This window comes from Salminus brasiliensis, chromosome 16 (genome assembly GCF_030463535.1).
Source record: "Salminus brasiliensis chromosome 16, fSalBra1.hap2, whole genome shotgun sequence".
Lineage (NCBI taxonomy): Eukaryota > Metazoa > Chordata > Actinopteri > Characiformes > Bryconidae > Salminus > Salminus brasiliensis.
In genome coordinates, this window is record NC_132893.1 from 19,027,974 (window position 1) to 19,044,444 (window position 16,471).

Genomic DNA, 16,471 nt, shown 5'->3' on the forward strand with positions numbered 1-16,471 from the left:
AGATCAACCTCAACCACATGCACGGTGGTGGTAGTGTCATGGCCTAGGCTTGCATGGCTGCTTCTGGGACAGGCTCACTAATCTTTGATGGAGATGGCGTAACTAATCTTTATTCAGAACAGCAGCAACAAAATGAGTTAAGGGGTCTATCTGAATTTTATTTTTTAAAGAAATACCTATCTAATTGGGAAGACCTTCATCATACAGCGAGACAAAGACTCATAACACACAGCCATCACGAAGCCAATCACCTCGACCTAATAGAGCATAAACTTCCCCTTCTGAGGAAAAGACTGAATGGAGAAAACACAGTTCAGTGATGTCAGTGGGTCACCTGCTTGATGTAGTTACTACAGACAAGGGTTAAGCAACCCCCTTTTTTCTTTTTTTAACTTAACTTTACTTTAAGACTAAAACTGAATAACTGAATAATCAGCTTTAGTCTGCCACCAAAGCTGTCATGTCCCAAGTTGTTTAACAGATCTACATGTACATATTAGAAAATACAAGCTGAAATTCTGATCTACCGTCTCATCCTCTTCTTTTGATCTTCCATGTATAACAATAACAAGAATTTATTTTGCCATAGTTTTGGAGGAGAAGGTACAACTAAATTCGAAAAACCTCATACAAACAAATGGATGTTAAGGTGTAATGCATTATAATTAAATACTACAGGCTTAAAATTAAATAACTACAAAATAATAACAAAAATAATAAATGCACAGGTGCATCAGCACATGGAGGGTAGGAGTATACCTGATGAAAGGTGCGTGCTGAGGTCGAACGAAGACGAAGAGACAGACCCCCACCAGCTGCTCTGATGCCAGCAGCACATACTTATGATCCCGTGAGATGTTCTTCTGCAGCTCTGCTGCCCACAACTTTTGATTGGTGGTGCTGTGAGGGTAGAGAGGCATATTTAATGTCTCTTCAATGGTAGACTTAACAAAGGCACTGATAAATATGACGTTTTAACTTATTATTTAGGCACGTATTATTGAAGGATGCAGTGGCTGAAGGACAAAAACTTCTCCTTATTGAAATGCATGTTTTTTTTCTTTTTCTTTTTTACCTTGCACTAACAATGTTGCCAGCATTCAGCTCCACCATTTCCTCAAAGCCGATGGCAAAGATATCCACAGGATGGGCTTTGTTGTCTATGAAGCAAAGTAACAGCTATCAGAACAGCAGAACTGTGTACAGTACACTGGATATCCATCACAGCGCTCGGTGTTGACAAAACAAGGTTAAGGATACACATAGATAACAAATCCTAAACAATGAAACAAGCACATTTGCAGGAGTCACTCACCCTGGAACTCAGGGTGGCCAGCAATCTTAGGAGCATCAAGGAGCCAGTCATTGAGGGTCTGGTTTCGGAAAGCGATGCTGCGGAACTGTTTGCCACCGTTCACGTTCCACGTGCCCACACATACACGGATCTTTTTGGGCCTGGTGTATTTGTGGTGGTTCTGACACATGCCCAGCAAGACTCTGGGAGATGCTGGAAAAACATGAGCACAGTCAACTCCATATAGCTCCTGCAATAAGTACTCCAACTTACAACTCTGAACTCTTAGAAATGATGAGAAATTAAGTGGGAAAATACATACACGTGATACGGCTAAATGAAAGAAACGGTACATGCCACAGTTTTCACAAGTTGGAACATCCATGAAAAAGTTATATCTGAGTAAACCTTCTATTGGAAGGATGATGAACATGAAAGGGTCGTAAAAAAAAATAAACAGGTAGTCAAATGCAGGAAAAGCAAACACTGAAATACGAAGGAGCCATTTAGATGAGACACCATTAACATTTATGACTGAGCTGCTCATACTGTACCTGATTGTAAAATGGGCTCAGAGACTAACCGTGTAAGCAGTAAAGAGAAAGAGAGAGAGAGAGAGGGGGGGGGGGGAGGAGGTAGCAGTTAGCTGGGAAGGCAGATAACAGTATTAGCACAGAACATTTTCAGAACTAATCTTGCAGCCAGGGCAGCTGGAGGAGGCAGATTAAGGTGCTAACATGGGGAAACGCCCCTTTCATCTCTCTCTGCTTGAAGGAATCAGTCCTCTATGACAAGCTCATCTCTCAATCCTTCTATTCTGACTCAGACAGAGAACCTTCCTACACATGGAATTAGTACAGATTAATGGACAAAATAATCCAAGTATTGTGATTATATTGCTATTGAGGAATATTATTCTGAACAGCAATTCAGAGTGATAGTATAGCAGACAGTTAGCAGGGCGTTATGTAGAACTGATTTTAAGATTATGCTCATTTTTAAATGCCTTCATGATCTTGCTTCATAGTACCTCAGAGACAAGATTACCAGATATGTTCCCTCAAATGCCCTTAGACCAGCTATCGAAAACATGCTGGCTGTTTCTGCTCCAGCTTACTTAACATGATCCTGATCATTGGAACTCTCTTCCTTATTATGATCTGTTTTGTCTGGCCTGTGAAACGTAAAACTAACCAGATACACTGTTTACTGTTTTTACTGGGGGGGGGGGGGGCTTGTATGTTATATATACTGCCTTATATGTTCCCATTTTGTATATTCAGGGTTCAGGGTTCCATTATTTAAGGTTGATCAACTGCAGACCCTGATTCATCCAAACAACCAAAAAAAAAGAGTGACTGGTCAGAACGTTCACAGCACATGGTAAAATATTCAGTGACTGATTACAGGCTCATTTACATTTTGCAGACTTCTGTCATATCAGTATCAGTAATGAAAGGCAATACAGTGACAATGGTTAGAAAATACACAGTGCAGCTTTGTAGCACTGATTAGCTTAAGTTGTGCATTTAGTGCGTCTCAGAAGGTTGTGTATACAAAATGGTTAACTAGCAGATAATACCCATCCTGCTTTTTCGTTCCTAAATTCCAAAGGCTATAGATCACACAGGTTCACACAGGTTGTGAAAAAGCGAGCAAAGGTGGCATTCTCCATCACAACCTGTAACTAGATTCCTGAGTTTCACCACCTTTGATGTAAAGGTGACATTAAGGTGCAATTTACATATAGGAAAATGACACTTCCCAGTTTCCCAATTACTCAAACACAGTATTAATCTAAAACTGCACAATTTTGACATTGCCTGCAAAAAACATAATACTGCAAATTTTTATGATGAATGGACCAATAGAAACGCTTCTAAATTACCTATAAATGGATAACATCTTGTAACATTGACTTCCACTGACTATTAAAGCCCCTGGGAACTGAGCAGAGCACTCAATCTGTGCAATATACAACACATTGAAAAACCATAAGCAAAATATGATATTTTTAGCTCACAGATATCCCAGACTTAAGTGACTGCCTGTGATTTCTTTTTTTTTTTATTTAGATTTTTTACCCAATTTAGATCACTAATCACCCAACCTATACGTATTCTGCCCCCCCATTACACGCAACACCCCGACACTAGTGAGGGCGAGACAAACACACACCCCTCCGACACATGTACAGCCAGCCACACCTCTTTTTACGAACTGCTGCCAATGCGACGTCACCAGGCAACCAACGTGCCTGGACGGAAGTGCCATGTACCCGGCTCTGAAGCACCGGCTAGCAGACCCTAATAACCTGTGATTACTACGCTATATTAGTTATTAAGAGTATTAAAAAAACTGGCTGCGTACCATACAGACTGCTGGTGGTAAGGAGGGCTCGAGCTTTATCAGCCAGATCACTGTTCAGAGTGCTGCCCAGCCTCAGAATATCAATAGCCTCCTGCTTGGAGCTGTCGAAGAAATTGTTCTGGATGGTCCGGGTGACAGAACGTGCTCCGTCTTTCAGCTTCCCCCCCTGCAGAGTCACATGACAAAAGCAGAGCAAAAGAAAAGACTTGATAAATACCTGACTCACAAGTAAGCTGTTTAAATACATTAATTATGCACAATATACAAAATACACAATAAATACACATTTATGTTTACATGTATTCGGTGCCAAAGAGATAAATGCTAGCAGTTTATTTGTCATGATGTGCCCTCAGGTTTAGGGCAGAGGAACAGCCCTATCAAGTGGGGTGGAAACAGATCTAACAAAATCTGACAGTGCAGACAGTGATGCTCTCTTTTCTTCACTCACTGCCTCTCTTCACTAAACAGCATCAGATGCACAGAAAAGCAAGAATGACACAAAGACATAGTGTGTAAAGACTCAAGCCATCATTACTGGCTTGTCAACTTACCAAACAAGTAGAGAAGTGTCCAGAGGAAAGCAGAGAACAATAGCACACATACATGAGAGTTAAGAGACAGATTCAGATTCACAGAGAGGTATAAGAAAAACTTAAAGACACAATCAGTCTCTTTTGGCAAACAGATCTTTGAAGTTGTAGAGGATCAAACACAATAAAAAATCGGCAAGTCTGCTTCATTGCAAGCCCTTTTAGAATACAGTATTTTGGACAAACACTCACAATTTATATTAAGGTATTTTGGAATATATATAAAAATATATAAAAGTATTTTTAAATCTTTGAAAGGCTGTGTATGATTTGTTGCTGGTTATGTTAATATAATCGATGATGACCATCATAAATTTCAGAGTTAATTTAATTCTGTGGTAAAAATGCAACTGCTACATTTGGTGAATGTCATGAGATTAAATCACCACTCTTAATTCTTAGGTTTGCGACAGAGGGAACTGTACCTTAGCCTTGCCATCCAGAGCCCCTGTTCCAGCATAGATCTTGCTGACAGAGTCACCGTTGACTGACCACATGGTCCGGAACACCTCCTGAAAGCGTGCCACCAGCTGCGGCTTCTCTGTGAGTCCCATAGCCTCTAGTTGCTGTGGCAGCATCTGGAGGAGGGGAAAAAATAATAATAATTATTGGATATACAAAGCATATTTATTTAGTTGCTGTTACACAGCTGTTAGTCTGATGTAAAAAAGTCTGCCAGCTCTGTCAACTGCTATATAGACACACCTCAAGTGCAAAGAAGGCTTGGACACTGTTTGTCCTGTCCAGGCAGTCCAGACAATTGACTCGAAGGGTTCCGGACTGGCATCTACAAGGAAAGAAACAGAAAGTACACTTTGCACAGCTGTGGATTAAGCTGCAGAGGAATGCTGGGATCAATGATTCCTGACAATGCCTCTATTTAGACTGAATAAAACCTTTCTACAATTCATAAAAATAATAAAAAAATAAATACATCTAAATGTGTCACTTGCAGCTTCGAGACACATTTAAACCCACCTCTCAATTCCAGTCTCTGCAGAATAATAGAAGAACCCGCATTCATCCAGAAACCTGTTAATCTGAGGTTTCAGTACAGTGGCCAGCTTTTCGGTCTTCCCTCCTTTTACCATCTGGTGGTAGTCAAAGTTCACCATCTTTACAGCATGGGAATGCTCTGAGGCCTTTAGATGACTCTGTGTGGGGACAGAATTGAAAACTTGTGATGACTTGTACCCAAAATTGTGCTGCTTGCACTAACTGATATGTCTGTTTAAATGTCAATCAAAAATGCATATGGAAAACGGCTAACCTGGAAAGCTTTGCTGAGCATATGCTCCCCCTCTTTCATGCCCAGCAGGTTAATGATCACCTGTTTGCCATAGAGCCTCCGCAGAGCTGTGAAGTGCCTGTACAGGACATTACACAAGTGAGCTGATGGGTGTGTAACTCTAAACTTTAATAAAGCATTGACATTTGAGAGGTACATGCATTCACAGATACTGTGGCGTAGTCTAGAAGCATGTCATAAACTCACAGACAGTGTCAAATTAACAGCCTTCTACAGTGGTCATAAATCCTTTGGGAGACTCTATGGACCGTAGCCGTGTCAAGTGTGCTAGAACACGGAGAAAATATATATATATTATTTTTATTAAAAAAAAAAAGAAAAAGGAAAAACTTCCTTTGTATGAGCTCAGAACAACTGGCCTTTTTTCATGTGGCATGAGCCTAGAAGATAAGCTGGTAGAATTTGGATGAAGTGGCAAGGGTAATAAGGAGGAGGATGACTAAGATTGTGGTAAAGAACTAAGGTTTCAATTGCGTCAGAGAAGTAAGGAGGAAGGAAAGGACACAAATTTGCACTGTGTTTACGGCTTCTTCTAATTTAATCTCTGCTCAGTTTAGAACTCCGAAAAATGACTCACGCTAAATGGGAGGCTGCCAGTCTATTGTAAGCTTGATAGGCTAAGTTGTACCAGATATGTTTTTTTATAAATATCTTTATTGAATGTATTAATAAAATCAGAATTTAAAAGTCTATAAGATGGATAAGCTGTTCTGGTTCTCCACAATGTTTCCCATTCTCACACATAGGCTGTACCTGGGTACTTCCAAGGGCACACAGTGTCACTGATGCAAAGCATCATTCCACAACCTAAACCTTCACTTCGCCATGACATATTTCCCTTAAAAACAAACATATGAAGAAAAAAAACAAAACAAAACACGGAAGCATTAACTATTTCTCTGATGCTTTTATCTGATAAAGGGCTTGAGTTTCCTTAGAAGGAGTTTGTTTGCAGTGCGGTGTGAAGGCAGAAAAATGGAAGCTTTATTTGTGCTTCCAAAGAATGGTGAGATACCTGCGCAATTTGAGGTCGATTATAGCCTATAACAAGTTTAACCCTGTTCTAATCTGTTCATGTGATAAGCCAACTATTTAACTGTGTGAAAAAGCCAAAATTATAAAAACTGCCACATAGCTGCATCTACAGTGAAATCTCAAACGTGATTTTATATCCTAATTTCACAGCCTGTAGATTAACAGAAAACCCTACAGGAACTCAAAAAGCCAGTTAGGTGAGAAAATTTGGACAGGTAAAACAACAACAAAAACTATTTTTATAAAAAAATAATAAATAGTTCTTTGCCTTAAGTTTGTGCAAATCTAAGTGGTAAAGAGATGGAGAAAAAGAAGCTGGAAGAGATTGACCAAGCTGATGGGTAGCACTCTTTAGTCTTTAGTAGTTGTATAAGCTACAAGGTGTGCTCGGCATACTGTAGAAATATACATAAAATAGAACACAGGGTGAACAGACATTTGTGGGGTGGTTTTATTTGGCCTGGGGTAGATTTCTCCCAGACCCTCTATTAAAGGCTTAAACCCCTCATTCATTAATCTCTACTGAAGCCACACAAGTTTGGATATTCATATATCAAAATAACCTCCCGCACTTCCCCATGGTGCTCCCTCAGGATTGTTTCAAGCCAGAACAGAATAGTGTCAGCCTGATATCATGTTTATGTGCAGGGTATTAAGCATTTCCTTACTTATATCATATTCTTAACTGCATTCATTTAAAAGCCAAAGATCTGGGATGAGGCTACATTATCAGAAAAGACCAAGACTGGTGCTCAAAGATCGTGTTTGATCAGCAATTATGAGGAGCCTTTAAGAACATGATAAATAAATCACAAGCTATCCTCTTCACTGGTGGAGAATCCCAAAGGAGGTTCCACCCTCGTTCTGTCTGACCTTGAAAATACTATGCTATCAGGTGCTAAAAGCTATAGCAGCATTCAGCCCGGTAAATCTGAGCACAATGAAAAGTATTGGCCAGATTTCAAACAAGCAACTGTCTAAAACCTGGACCGCAATCAGCTATCACTTTGCATCAGTGGCAGAAGCGAATTCATTATTGTCGTTGTGTGACAAAAGGAAAACTCTTAGTCATTCGAACAGACAGTCTGTCTACAATATGGGACAGGATAAATTGAAGGGGCTGCGTGATCCCTCTCTGCTGTGCATGCTGGAGCAGGCGGTCTGTCTGTAATGCGGCAGTGTTGCTGGAGCCCAGCCACAAGCAGCTGCACAGTGGCGGGAGCACCCACCAGCAGGGAGCAGCACGTGTTAATTACCTCTCGAAAGCTGGAGCGTTGGCCTCAAAGCCGCGGGACAGCTTGACGCGGTGGGAGCCGACCTTTACATACAGGTGGGGAAAGAGAGAGCACAGAGAGATGCATTTGTCACATGATGTGTTTAATTCAGGAGGGGATAAAGATGATAAAGTGGAGAGAAAGAGAGTCAGGCAGACAGATAAAGAAAGAAAGAAAAAGCCGGTCCAGGTCTAGGCAGATTCTCGGTCTGTGCTGTCACGTATTTGACATGTCGCAAGACATCAATGAAAGAACAATCAGTGGCATCCTCATTCACGATTGCACAAGCTTGCTCTATTACAGCCTGAAGATGACTAAAGAGATAACGCAAACACCCTGACACTCTGAAGTCTTTAGGAACCCCAGGCCATAACATGCACAAACACGTAAGTGATATCCTCATGTAATAATCAGGGCTGCACAATTAGCTCGATTTTATAATTAGAGCTGATTTAAAAAATAAATAAATAAATAAATAAAAATAAAAATAATTAAAAAAAAAAGAAGGCAACCATGTAACCATGTACTTTGGACTATTTTACTACTCTGAGCTCATTTGAATAAAGTGGGCAGTGATGTGTTCATATGACATTGCTTTCCATTTCATTGCTTCCTCGCAGGTGTGGAACAGCAGCTGGTATTTTTGGCTGTACTAGCTTCAGTCGTCTATCGAACTAATTCCAGTACTTACTGCTACACATTTTCATTGAGCATTTGCTAAAATATTCCTTCATAATGCACAAGTACACTGTTTCTACGCTTTGTCAAAACATGCCTTTGGAAAAAAAATACATGCACCTGTAGTAAAAGGTGCTGTAGAAGCTTAAACACTGTTGATTGAAAATCCAGCATAACCAAAACAGAGATGTACAACAGGCCAAAACCAAATCCCCCCAACCTGTCACATAAAAGCCATGGCTCAGTTTATTTATGCCACCCAGCCCACTAGTCCACTTTTAGTCAGTTTAGTCAGTTTGCTGAGATAAGCAGAACTTCACCACCAGAGACTGTTGAAAACGTACTGCTAGGAAAAACCAGGCTTTGTGACAGTGGCCTTTCCTGTACCAGTGTCCACAGAAGGGGAACTCAAGCTAAAGTTGGCATCTGTGCTAGGCTAAACACTAGCCGGCAGCTCCCTTGAAAACAAACTGGACTACCTCAGACTAGAACTAAACCACACATCAGTAGGGAACCTCTCTTTATCCACACCGAGAGGTCTCAAAGCAGAGAACAAATAGGTAGACAGAGAAGTATCGGCCAACACATAAGGTCACCTCACTTAAAAGCTACTGAATAACATTGGTCTATGGTTTTCTAGCACACAGTACTGCAGCACTTTACAGATTTCGCTGTTTAGTGGCCAAACAATGCTGCAATTGGACAAAAAAATTTCGAGCCTCTGCAAATACGGTAAGGACTGAGTGAATTTGCATGACTTCATGTAGGCACGGACACACCCTTTTCAGATCCTACATTTCAGTAAAGCATTGCTCTGTCAACCATGCTCTACCCCTGTAATTACTGTTGTTGGTCTCAAATGCATTTTGTAAACTGAACCCCTGGTACAGCCTCACATTTCAACAACACTCCAGCTGCTATCACTAGGCCACCATGAAGGAAGTGTCCAGTCAAGTCAAGAGTTAAGAACAGTAACAACAACAACAACAAAAATTAGCAACGTTGCCTCATCAGCTCATTTCCTTCATGCTGTTTTCCTATTACAACAGCCATAACCTTGACCTGGAGTAGTCTGTTAAAGTTACTCTGTAAACAGTGACTGTTCACTGAACGCATTAAGCTTATTCTGGAGGAGGACGGAGGGAGTGAGCGAGAAAGAGAGCGAGCACGGCGGGAGAGGCTGGTCACGACACAGTCAGTTCACATCCTGCCGCACCCTGCATCTCCATGCTTACTAGTTCCTCTTGGCCACTGTAAATAACTTGATAGCACACGTTTTCCCAACAAACAGAGCCACCAAACTGAGATCACCTGGAGTTTTTTCTTATGTAATGAATGAATATTTATTTGTGTTTACATTGCTTCTTCTTTTCCTTCCAGTTAACTGATAACTCCGGATTATACCTACTGCCAAAGAATGGGAAGTGTTTTGACGCCTTCAAAGCTTCTGTTTACCCTAGTCCTGCAGCAGGCGTGTCCCAAACCCACCAGAGATTCTCTCTCTGTGCAGGTCTCGGCCATAAATATTTAACACTACCTCAGCTGCAACATCCAGGACATCTCTGGTTACACTCTGTTTCATGGTAAAGCATTTCAGCAGACTTTTCAATGGGAATCATTTTAATCCAGTTAATTAAGAGGTGCTAGGTTGGCAGGCACTGAGCACTTGATTCATCCTCACTCACTAATAATACACGCCTCATAATTAGGCAATAAAACCAAATGTTTAAACCACTACATTTGCCCACTACCTGCCTAGAATCAGTAAAAAAATTCTGTGTTATATATATATAACCATACACTTTCAACCATGACTAGTGTGTAATTAGAACTCTGTGCTATACAAACTCCATGTCTATCATATAGCTTACAGTTCCTTGAAAGTATCATTTTAACCACAGGCTCCTCATGGACCAATACCTCACATATTGGAAAGCATATTTTTGCCATAGTTCACTATTTTCAGGGCTTTAAAACAACAATGGTGATTTTTGACTCATGGATTACTGGATTACTAAAGTAATATATAATATTCTATATTCTCCACACATAGCCCTACACTCTTGAACATAAAGGTGCTTTATAAAGAACTACTTTAGTAAAAGAGATGCACTGGTAAATAACAATTTAAAGGTTCAAAGAAGTTGATTTAAAAGGTTCTTCGCATTCAAAAATGGTTCTTTATGAAACCAAAAGTGGCTCTTCTATGGCACTGCTCAAAGAAACTTTTATTTTAAGATCTTTGGATACAACAGAATGTGTGCTGTCTTGTCTGGGGCTATTTTCTGCCCTGTTCTCTGCTCTGTGCTCTGAGTGTTTGTTAATTAACCTAACAGGTCACTGAAATATCTCTTTGAATCTATTAAAATATCGATTCAGAACCTGCACAATAACTCATGGGTTTGATTCTGATTAACTCTTGGGTGGTTTTGTAAGTGATTTACTAGATATTGCTTTAATATAATGTAATATAATATTGCTTTCACAACAGAAAAAAAACAATAACATAGTTTTAAAGCCCTGGACAAACACTGGAAAACACTGGGAAAATATGCTTTTCCTTTAAGAATCAGCTGCATAAGCAAGAGGTTCCTCAACCAGCTCAAGCCACAACCTGCAATGTTCAATGTCAATGTAAAGAAATGAATTTCACTTTGCGGTGGTAAGAAATGTGTGTAATTTATCTAGTATTGAATAACATCCAAATAATGGTCAGCCAGATTAGAACCACTACCTTATTAATTATCACCACTGACATTGCACAAAGCCTTCAGAACTTAAAAAAGGACCATCCACCAATTCTATTGGGTTTAAGAATTAAGCCTTCCAAATACCAGGTGTGGCTTGACATCCTTCCTGTGCGTGCCTGAATGGCGGCTTTGATTCAGATGCAACAAAATTCCCTGGACAGAATTCTTCCCATAAAATGAACAAACAAAGTCAGTGCACAATCTACCCTAGCAAATGCTGACCGAGTACACTTTAATGCCATACTCAGAGGTCCTACTTCCAAACATACAAAGATACTAAGAACCAGCCATGCAAATGTCCTTCCAGCTTACCTGTATACCTGGCTGCTCCCAGAACAGAGGTATCGATCCACGGATTTGAATGAAGGAAGACACTTTGTCATCAAGGAAAATGACCTGTTGGTGACAAATCCACAAAAAAGTTATAGCTTAAACAAACAAACACATTTACTGCGTTTCAGTGCACATTAGCCTGAAGTAGGACTCTCTCTGTGTCTTTCTGGAGATATCGCTTACAGCCGCAACGAATGCACCATCAAGCTACTGCAGCTTGAGCATTGCAATCATCAAAATCAAGAAGACCCACCTGCTCTGTCTCCACAAAGTTAGCCACTTGGCCATCGTCGTTGGTGCCCCGGACATTGAACCGCGTGCCTGCCCTCTCTGAGCTGAGGCGGGAGATGACGCAGGCCTTGGCCTGCTTGTGGCCGGCATAGATGGTGCGGATCTCCACTCCACCACACATCAGCCTCAGCAGCCAGTCGTCACAGTTCACCCCATAGTGCTTCAGGTGCAGATGCAGAGACTGATTCCTAATTCAAACCAATACAGGAAATAATGACACAGACACACAAATCGGCAACAGGCCTGGGCTTTGTGTATTTAACTGTGAAGGAATTTGTTGTTGTTTTTTTTTTTTTTTTATGCATTTTTTTAATGCAATCAGAACAGCAGGATCTGAAGAGCATAACACTGCTATCTAGCGGTTGGGGTTTAAACACAAAACAAAATGAACCACTGTCTGACACCAATCTTTGCATGTAGACTATTGTTGAGCTATACTAATGGAGCCTCAAAAGCACAGTATTGATTACATACCATATTTTCTTACACTCCTAATGTTACATTTGCTTTTACATTTGGGGCATTTAGCTGACACTCTAATCCAGAGAGACTTACAAGGTTACTCGTACTACAGAGGTGGGCTAATGCAGTGTTAGGAGTCTTGCCCAAGTATTGGTGTAGTGCAGCCAGACTGGGAATCACACCCTGGTCTCCCACATGGTGTAATAGCTCATTGGCAAGTTATTGGCGAGCACAGAGAGATGCTGGTCAGACAAGACGGGCCACAAATTGGGCCGAAATAGACAATTGCACAACGTCAAAGAACAAAGTGCCAATCTGAGCAAAACTAATACTACACAAAAACTTTGTCAATTGAGAATGCAAAAGAGGCATCTCTTCTCAATAAATCTGGGTAAACAAAATACTGGCTACACTCTCAATTACAACATGCCAACACAAAGCAACACAGCGCCATTAAAAAGACAATGTATGTAGACAAAGGTCAAATTCATATTAATTCTTCTTTTCATTCTCCAAGCTGAATACATAAAGCTGGTTAACTCACCAGAAGAACCGATTGTCTGAAGTGTCCTCTCTGATCCTACGGTGTGCGTTCAGACTGAGGTCCAGGCTCACTCCAGTGGACGACCAGGCGAAATAAAAGTTCCCAGAGTTTAAAACCTTTCGCACCTCAGCGATCTTGTCCTCATCTGACGGGTCATTCTTTAGGGAGATGAAGTCTGTAGCTGTAACCCGGAATACTTCAGAATCCTGCACCTTCCCTACCGAACTGCACCCTGTCACTACCACCAGGCTGTGGAGCATGGAGTCTCCTTAAAAAAAAAAGAGAACGCAATGCAATGTTTTAGTTTTTGCAATGGGGAACTGCCTTGATTAGTCCACAGCTTTGCAACAATTCATTTTACTGCACACGGCACTTAAAAATAGAAGTACAGTGACTGATACAAAATAACTACCATAGATTACATAATTTATACAATAATAGCAGACTCATTAAGTACATACAAAATACACAAATAACACAACTGCAGACCATTAACGACTGATGAAAAACTCCTAAGAAAAGGACAGCATCGTTTTCCATATTTTGCACAATGACCTACTGCCTTGCTTAGCATGAAGAGAGAGGTCAAAATATCTGAATCTGAGAGATCAAGAACTTTCTTTTAATCTGTTTTGGGATTTAGTCCTGTTGCGGCAACAACTTTTGAAGGACAAATGAGGAACTTCAGTGTTCAACTTCTCTCAAACAACGAGAGACCATTTTAGTTCCTGTGAACGCTGGGCAGTCTCTACACTCACCCAAATTAAGACGAAGAACTCCCAGTATGCCATAAGCATCCAGCATCTTGGTGTATGTGTTCTTAATGGCCTCCTTCTCTGCAGCCGCTGGGATTGAAACAAGACAGGGTGGAAATGTTTGCAGTTCTGGAGAGCAGCAAGTCGTGAAATGCTAACATGCACCTTCATCTTTAAATAAATCAACAACGTCAGTATCCTCTATCTGAAACCTGCTGAACAAATTTCAGCTCATGAAAATGATCACTGCATTCTGCAATATGAAGAATTATAGATATAGACAGTTCTCTTACAGAGAACAGCGACAGCTCCAGACTCGAACATCAGGCATTCGTCCCGGTTCCTCGTTTCCACGATCACGCTGTAGGGTGGCGGGTCCAGCTTGTGATAAATGCGGTATCCTTTACTGAATGCCATGGCTGATGTTGGACACAACTTGCTTCACGCCTGTCAATCAAAGACAACAACATGTGAGCTAGAATGCTCCTTCAAATTTCATGCAAAAACCTTATGTATCTCCCAAAGGGCAACTTTACAAAATAAGGAAGACAGATCTCATTCATTGGAGGTCAATGTAAAAGGATTTTATTTATATATCAAATCATTTTGGAGCATTTCTATTGATCCATTCATCAGTAAAACAAACAAAAACCCCAAAATATTATGTAAAAAAGCCAAAGACAGTGTGACTGTGACAGTGGAGATGAGCTGCAGCGTATCAGAGAGCTGTTCGAAAACAAAACAGATGGTTTCTTATCGAACATCATGTGCAACCAAAATCATAGGCACATTATTTAATACTAATCGTTGCTATAAGTCTAATCTATATACTTACATGTGTAATCTATCTCTATAAATCTAATTTCTCTGGATTCAGGCTTGTTATCCATTTTCTGGGCCAGCATTTAGCATTACAGAAGATGCTCAGCAGGTGCACACATTGCAGGTACAATGAGAGATCATCTCTCCTAAAGATCTACAGAATGCAGTAAAACACCGATGAAGATCATCTTCAGTCTCGCAGAACGGAAACGGGCTCCATTAATCCATTCGTGCCAATGACCTGAAATTAGCTTAAAGCTTAGCACGAATCGTGGCAGAACAACACACACCAGCGGGGCTGTCCTGCAATGCCACTGACAAATGCTCTCGTCCACCAGACGGCATGATCAGATCAGTGTATTTACGGCCGGACTCAAACGGCGACAGATCTCCATGAAGCACCTTGACGCGTTTGGTCGAGAGATCAGAAAACGTATCTAGCTCCCAGCTCAGCTTCACCCACTCTTAGCCAGGCTGCTAGCTGGCATGCTAGCTAGCTAAAGGTTCAAAGGCACGGTTTAGCTTGGCGACGCAGGAAACGCAGTCAGGCTCTTCAAACGTGATCTTAAAACGAATCTAAGGATTACAAAATAATCTAATTTAGCTGGATAATCTACACTTCTGTTCCCATTATTGTCGGTTTAATTCTAGCTAGCTAGCTAGCTATCCATTAGTCGCGACTATACGGTGCATCAGTAAAACGCTAGCTAGCTAGTTAGCTGACTTAGCTAGCTAGCCTCTAGCTCGCCAAAAACAAACGGGCCACAGTGAGGAAGTGAGCTTAGCTAGCAAGTCCTGGGCGATCTGAGGTGAGGAGCTGGCGTTAGGCTGCTGGCCAAGGTTTTATCAAATGACTGACAGACGTTATCCCCGAATGGTGCGGTTCAGCTTGCTCGTTGCCAGCGGGTTATTTTAGCTAGCATTAGGTGAGTAACTCGGGGCCTCGGTAATGTCGTTTATTAGCATTGGTAGTTTAGTTAATACGACTGGCTAAATCCAGTTCAAACACCGACTGAGCTCCTGCCGAGAGCCGCCGCCGCCGCCGCCGCCGCTGCTGCTGCAGCTGAAGCCTGGACTGTTATCTGAGGCCAGCTAGCACAGAAAGCTAACGAAACAGAGCTGCTATAGAGAGCTGGCGTATGGAACTAGCTAACGTTTGTACCTCTGAATTTTAGTACATGTTAAAGACAGTTATTGCTTAATAATAAATCATAACCTGGCTGTACCTGGCAGTGTTGTGTCTCCGCCGGTTTGACAGTCGCTGAATGACAGCGGCGGTTCGGCAGGGAGCGGACTAAGCCCCGCCCACCTGGAAGAACAGGGGTGGCGTAATCTGCGCCCGTCACGACTGGGTTTGTTCTACACACACACACACACACACACACACACACACACACACACACACAAACCTCAAGTGAAGGATACCGAGAAGAAAATTCAATACAGTCCAATATAATTACAGAAATGTGTACAGATACTATAGATTACATCAAAAAAAGGTCTTAAAGTCTTGAAGTTCCTAACTGTTTAACATAATTATTGGAAGGCAATTATAAAATATTGCCTACTATATATGTAGACAGATCTAATTGGGGGGGGGGGGGGGGGGTTCTGTGTTCTGTACTATACACATATGATGGAGTGAAAGGCAGGTGCTTAGATAGATGCATAGATAGATAGATAGCTTTATTAATCCCAGAAGAAAAGTGACATTTTACAGCAGCACAAAGCTAAAAGCTAAAATAGCAATAACACAAGAGCAGATTATAGAAACATTTCTTATGTTCAGAAATATAAATAAGATAAAAAATAATTCTAATAAATAATAATAATAATAATAATAATAATAATAATTTACGAGTATTATTGTTATTGCTGGTGTTGTTATTGTGTTGAGATATATTATATATATAACAGGTTTACTGTTTTCCATGTTCCATAACAACTGTGGTAGTGTTGTG

At 40.9% G+C, this 16,471-nt stretch overlaps 1 protein-coding gene across 10 annotated transcripts in view; it reads right to left on the bottom strand.

Annotated features, from left to right (window-relative positions):
• The window catches only part of synj1 (synaptojanin 1), a 32,011-nt gene extending 16,184 nt beyond the window's left edge, over nucleotides 1–15,827 (bottom strand). For 6 of the 10 annotated variants that reach the window (XM_072659286.1, XM_072659283.1, XM_072659282.1 and 3 more), the window contains exons 1-16: nucleotides 15,737–15,827; nucleotides 13,982–14,135; nucleotides 13,692–13,778; nucleotides 12,934–13,201; nucleotides 11,890–12,115; nucleotides 11,616–11,699; nucleotides 7,858–7,919; nucleotides 5,528–5,624; nucleotides 5,236–5,411; nucleotides 4,963–5,044; nucleotides 4,683–4,835; nucleotides 3,665–3,830; nucleotides 1,849–1,872; nucleotides 1,316–1,507; nucleotides 1,076–1,160; nucleotides 760–900 (exon numbers count right to left, since the gene is read on the bottom strand). In XM_072659286.1, coding sequence (XP_072515387.1) covers nucleotides 760–900; nucleotides 1,076–1,160; nucleotides 1,316–1,507; nucleotides 1,849–1,872; nucleotides 3,665–3,830; nucleotides 4,683–4,835; nucleotides 4,963–5,044; nucleotides 5,236–5,411; nucleotides 5,528–5,624; nucleotides 7,858–7,919; nucleotides 11,616–11,699; nucleotides 11,890–12,115; nucleotides 12,934–13,201; nucleotides 13,692–13,778; nucleotides 13,982–14,105 — 1,967 coding nt within the window. In that variant the 5' untranslated portion in view covers nucleotides 14,106–14,135; nucleotides 15,737–15,827. The remainder of the gene's footprint in view (nucleotides 1–759; nucleotides 901–1,075; nucleotides 1,161–1,315; nucleotides 1,508–1,848; nucleotides 1,873–3,664; nucleotides 3,831–4,682; nucleotides 4,836–4,962; nucleotides 5,045–5,235; nucleotides 5,412–5,527; nucleotides 5,625–7,857; nucleotides 7,920–11,615; nucleotides 11,700–11,889; nucleotides 12,116–12,933; nucleotides 13,202–13,691; nucleotides 13,779–13,981; nucleotides 14,136–15,736) is intronic. The other 4 variants (XM_072659284.1, XM_072659280.1, XM_072659285.1 and 1 more) reach the window with 2 other exon arrangements.
• Nucleotides 15,828–16,471: the final 644 nt, after the last annotated feature.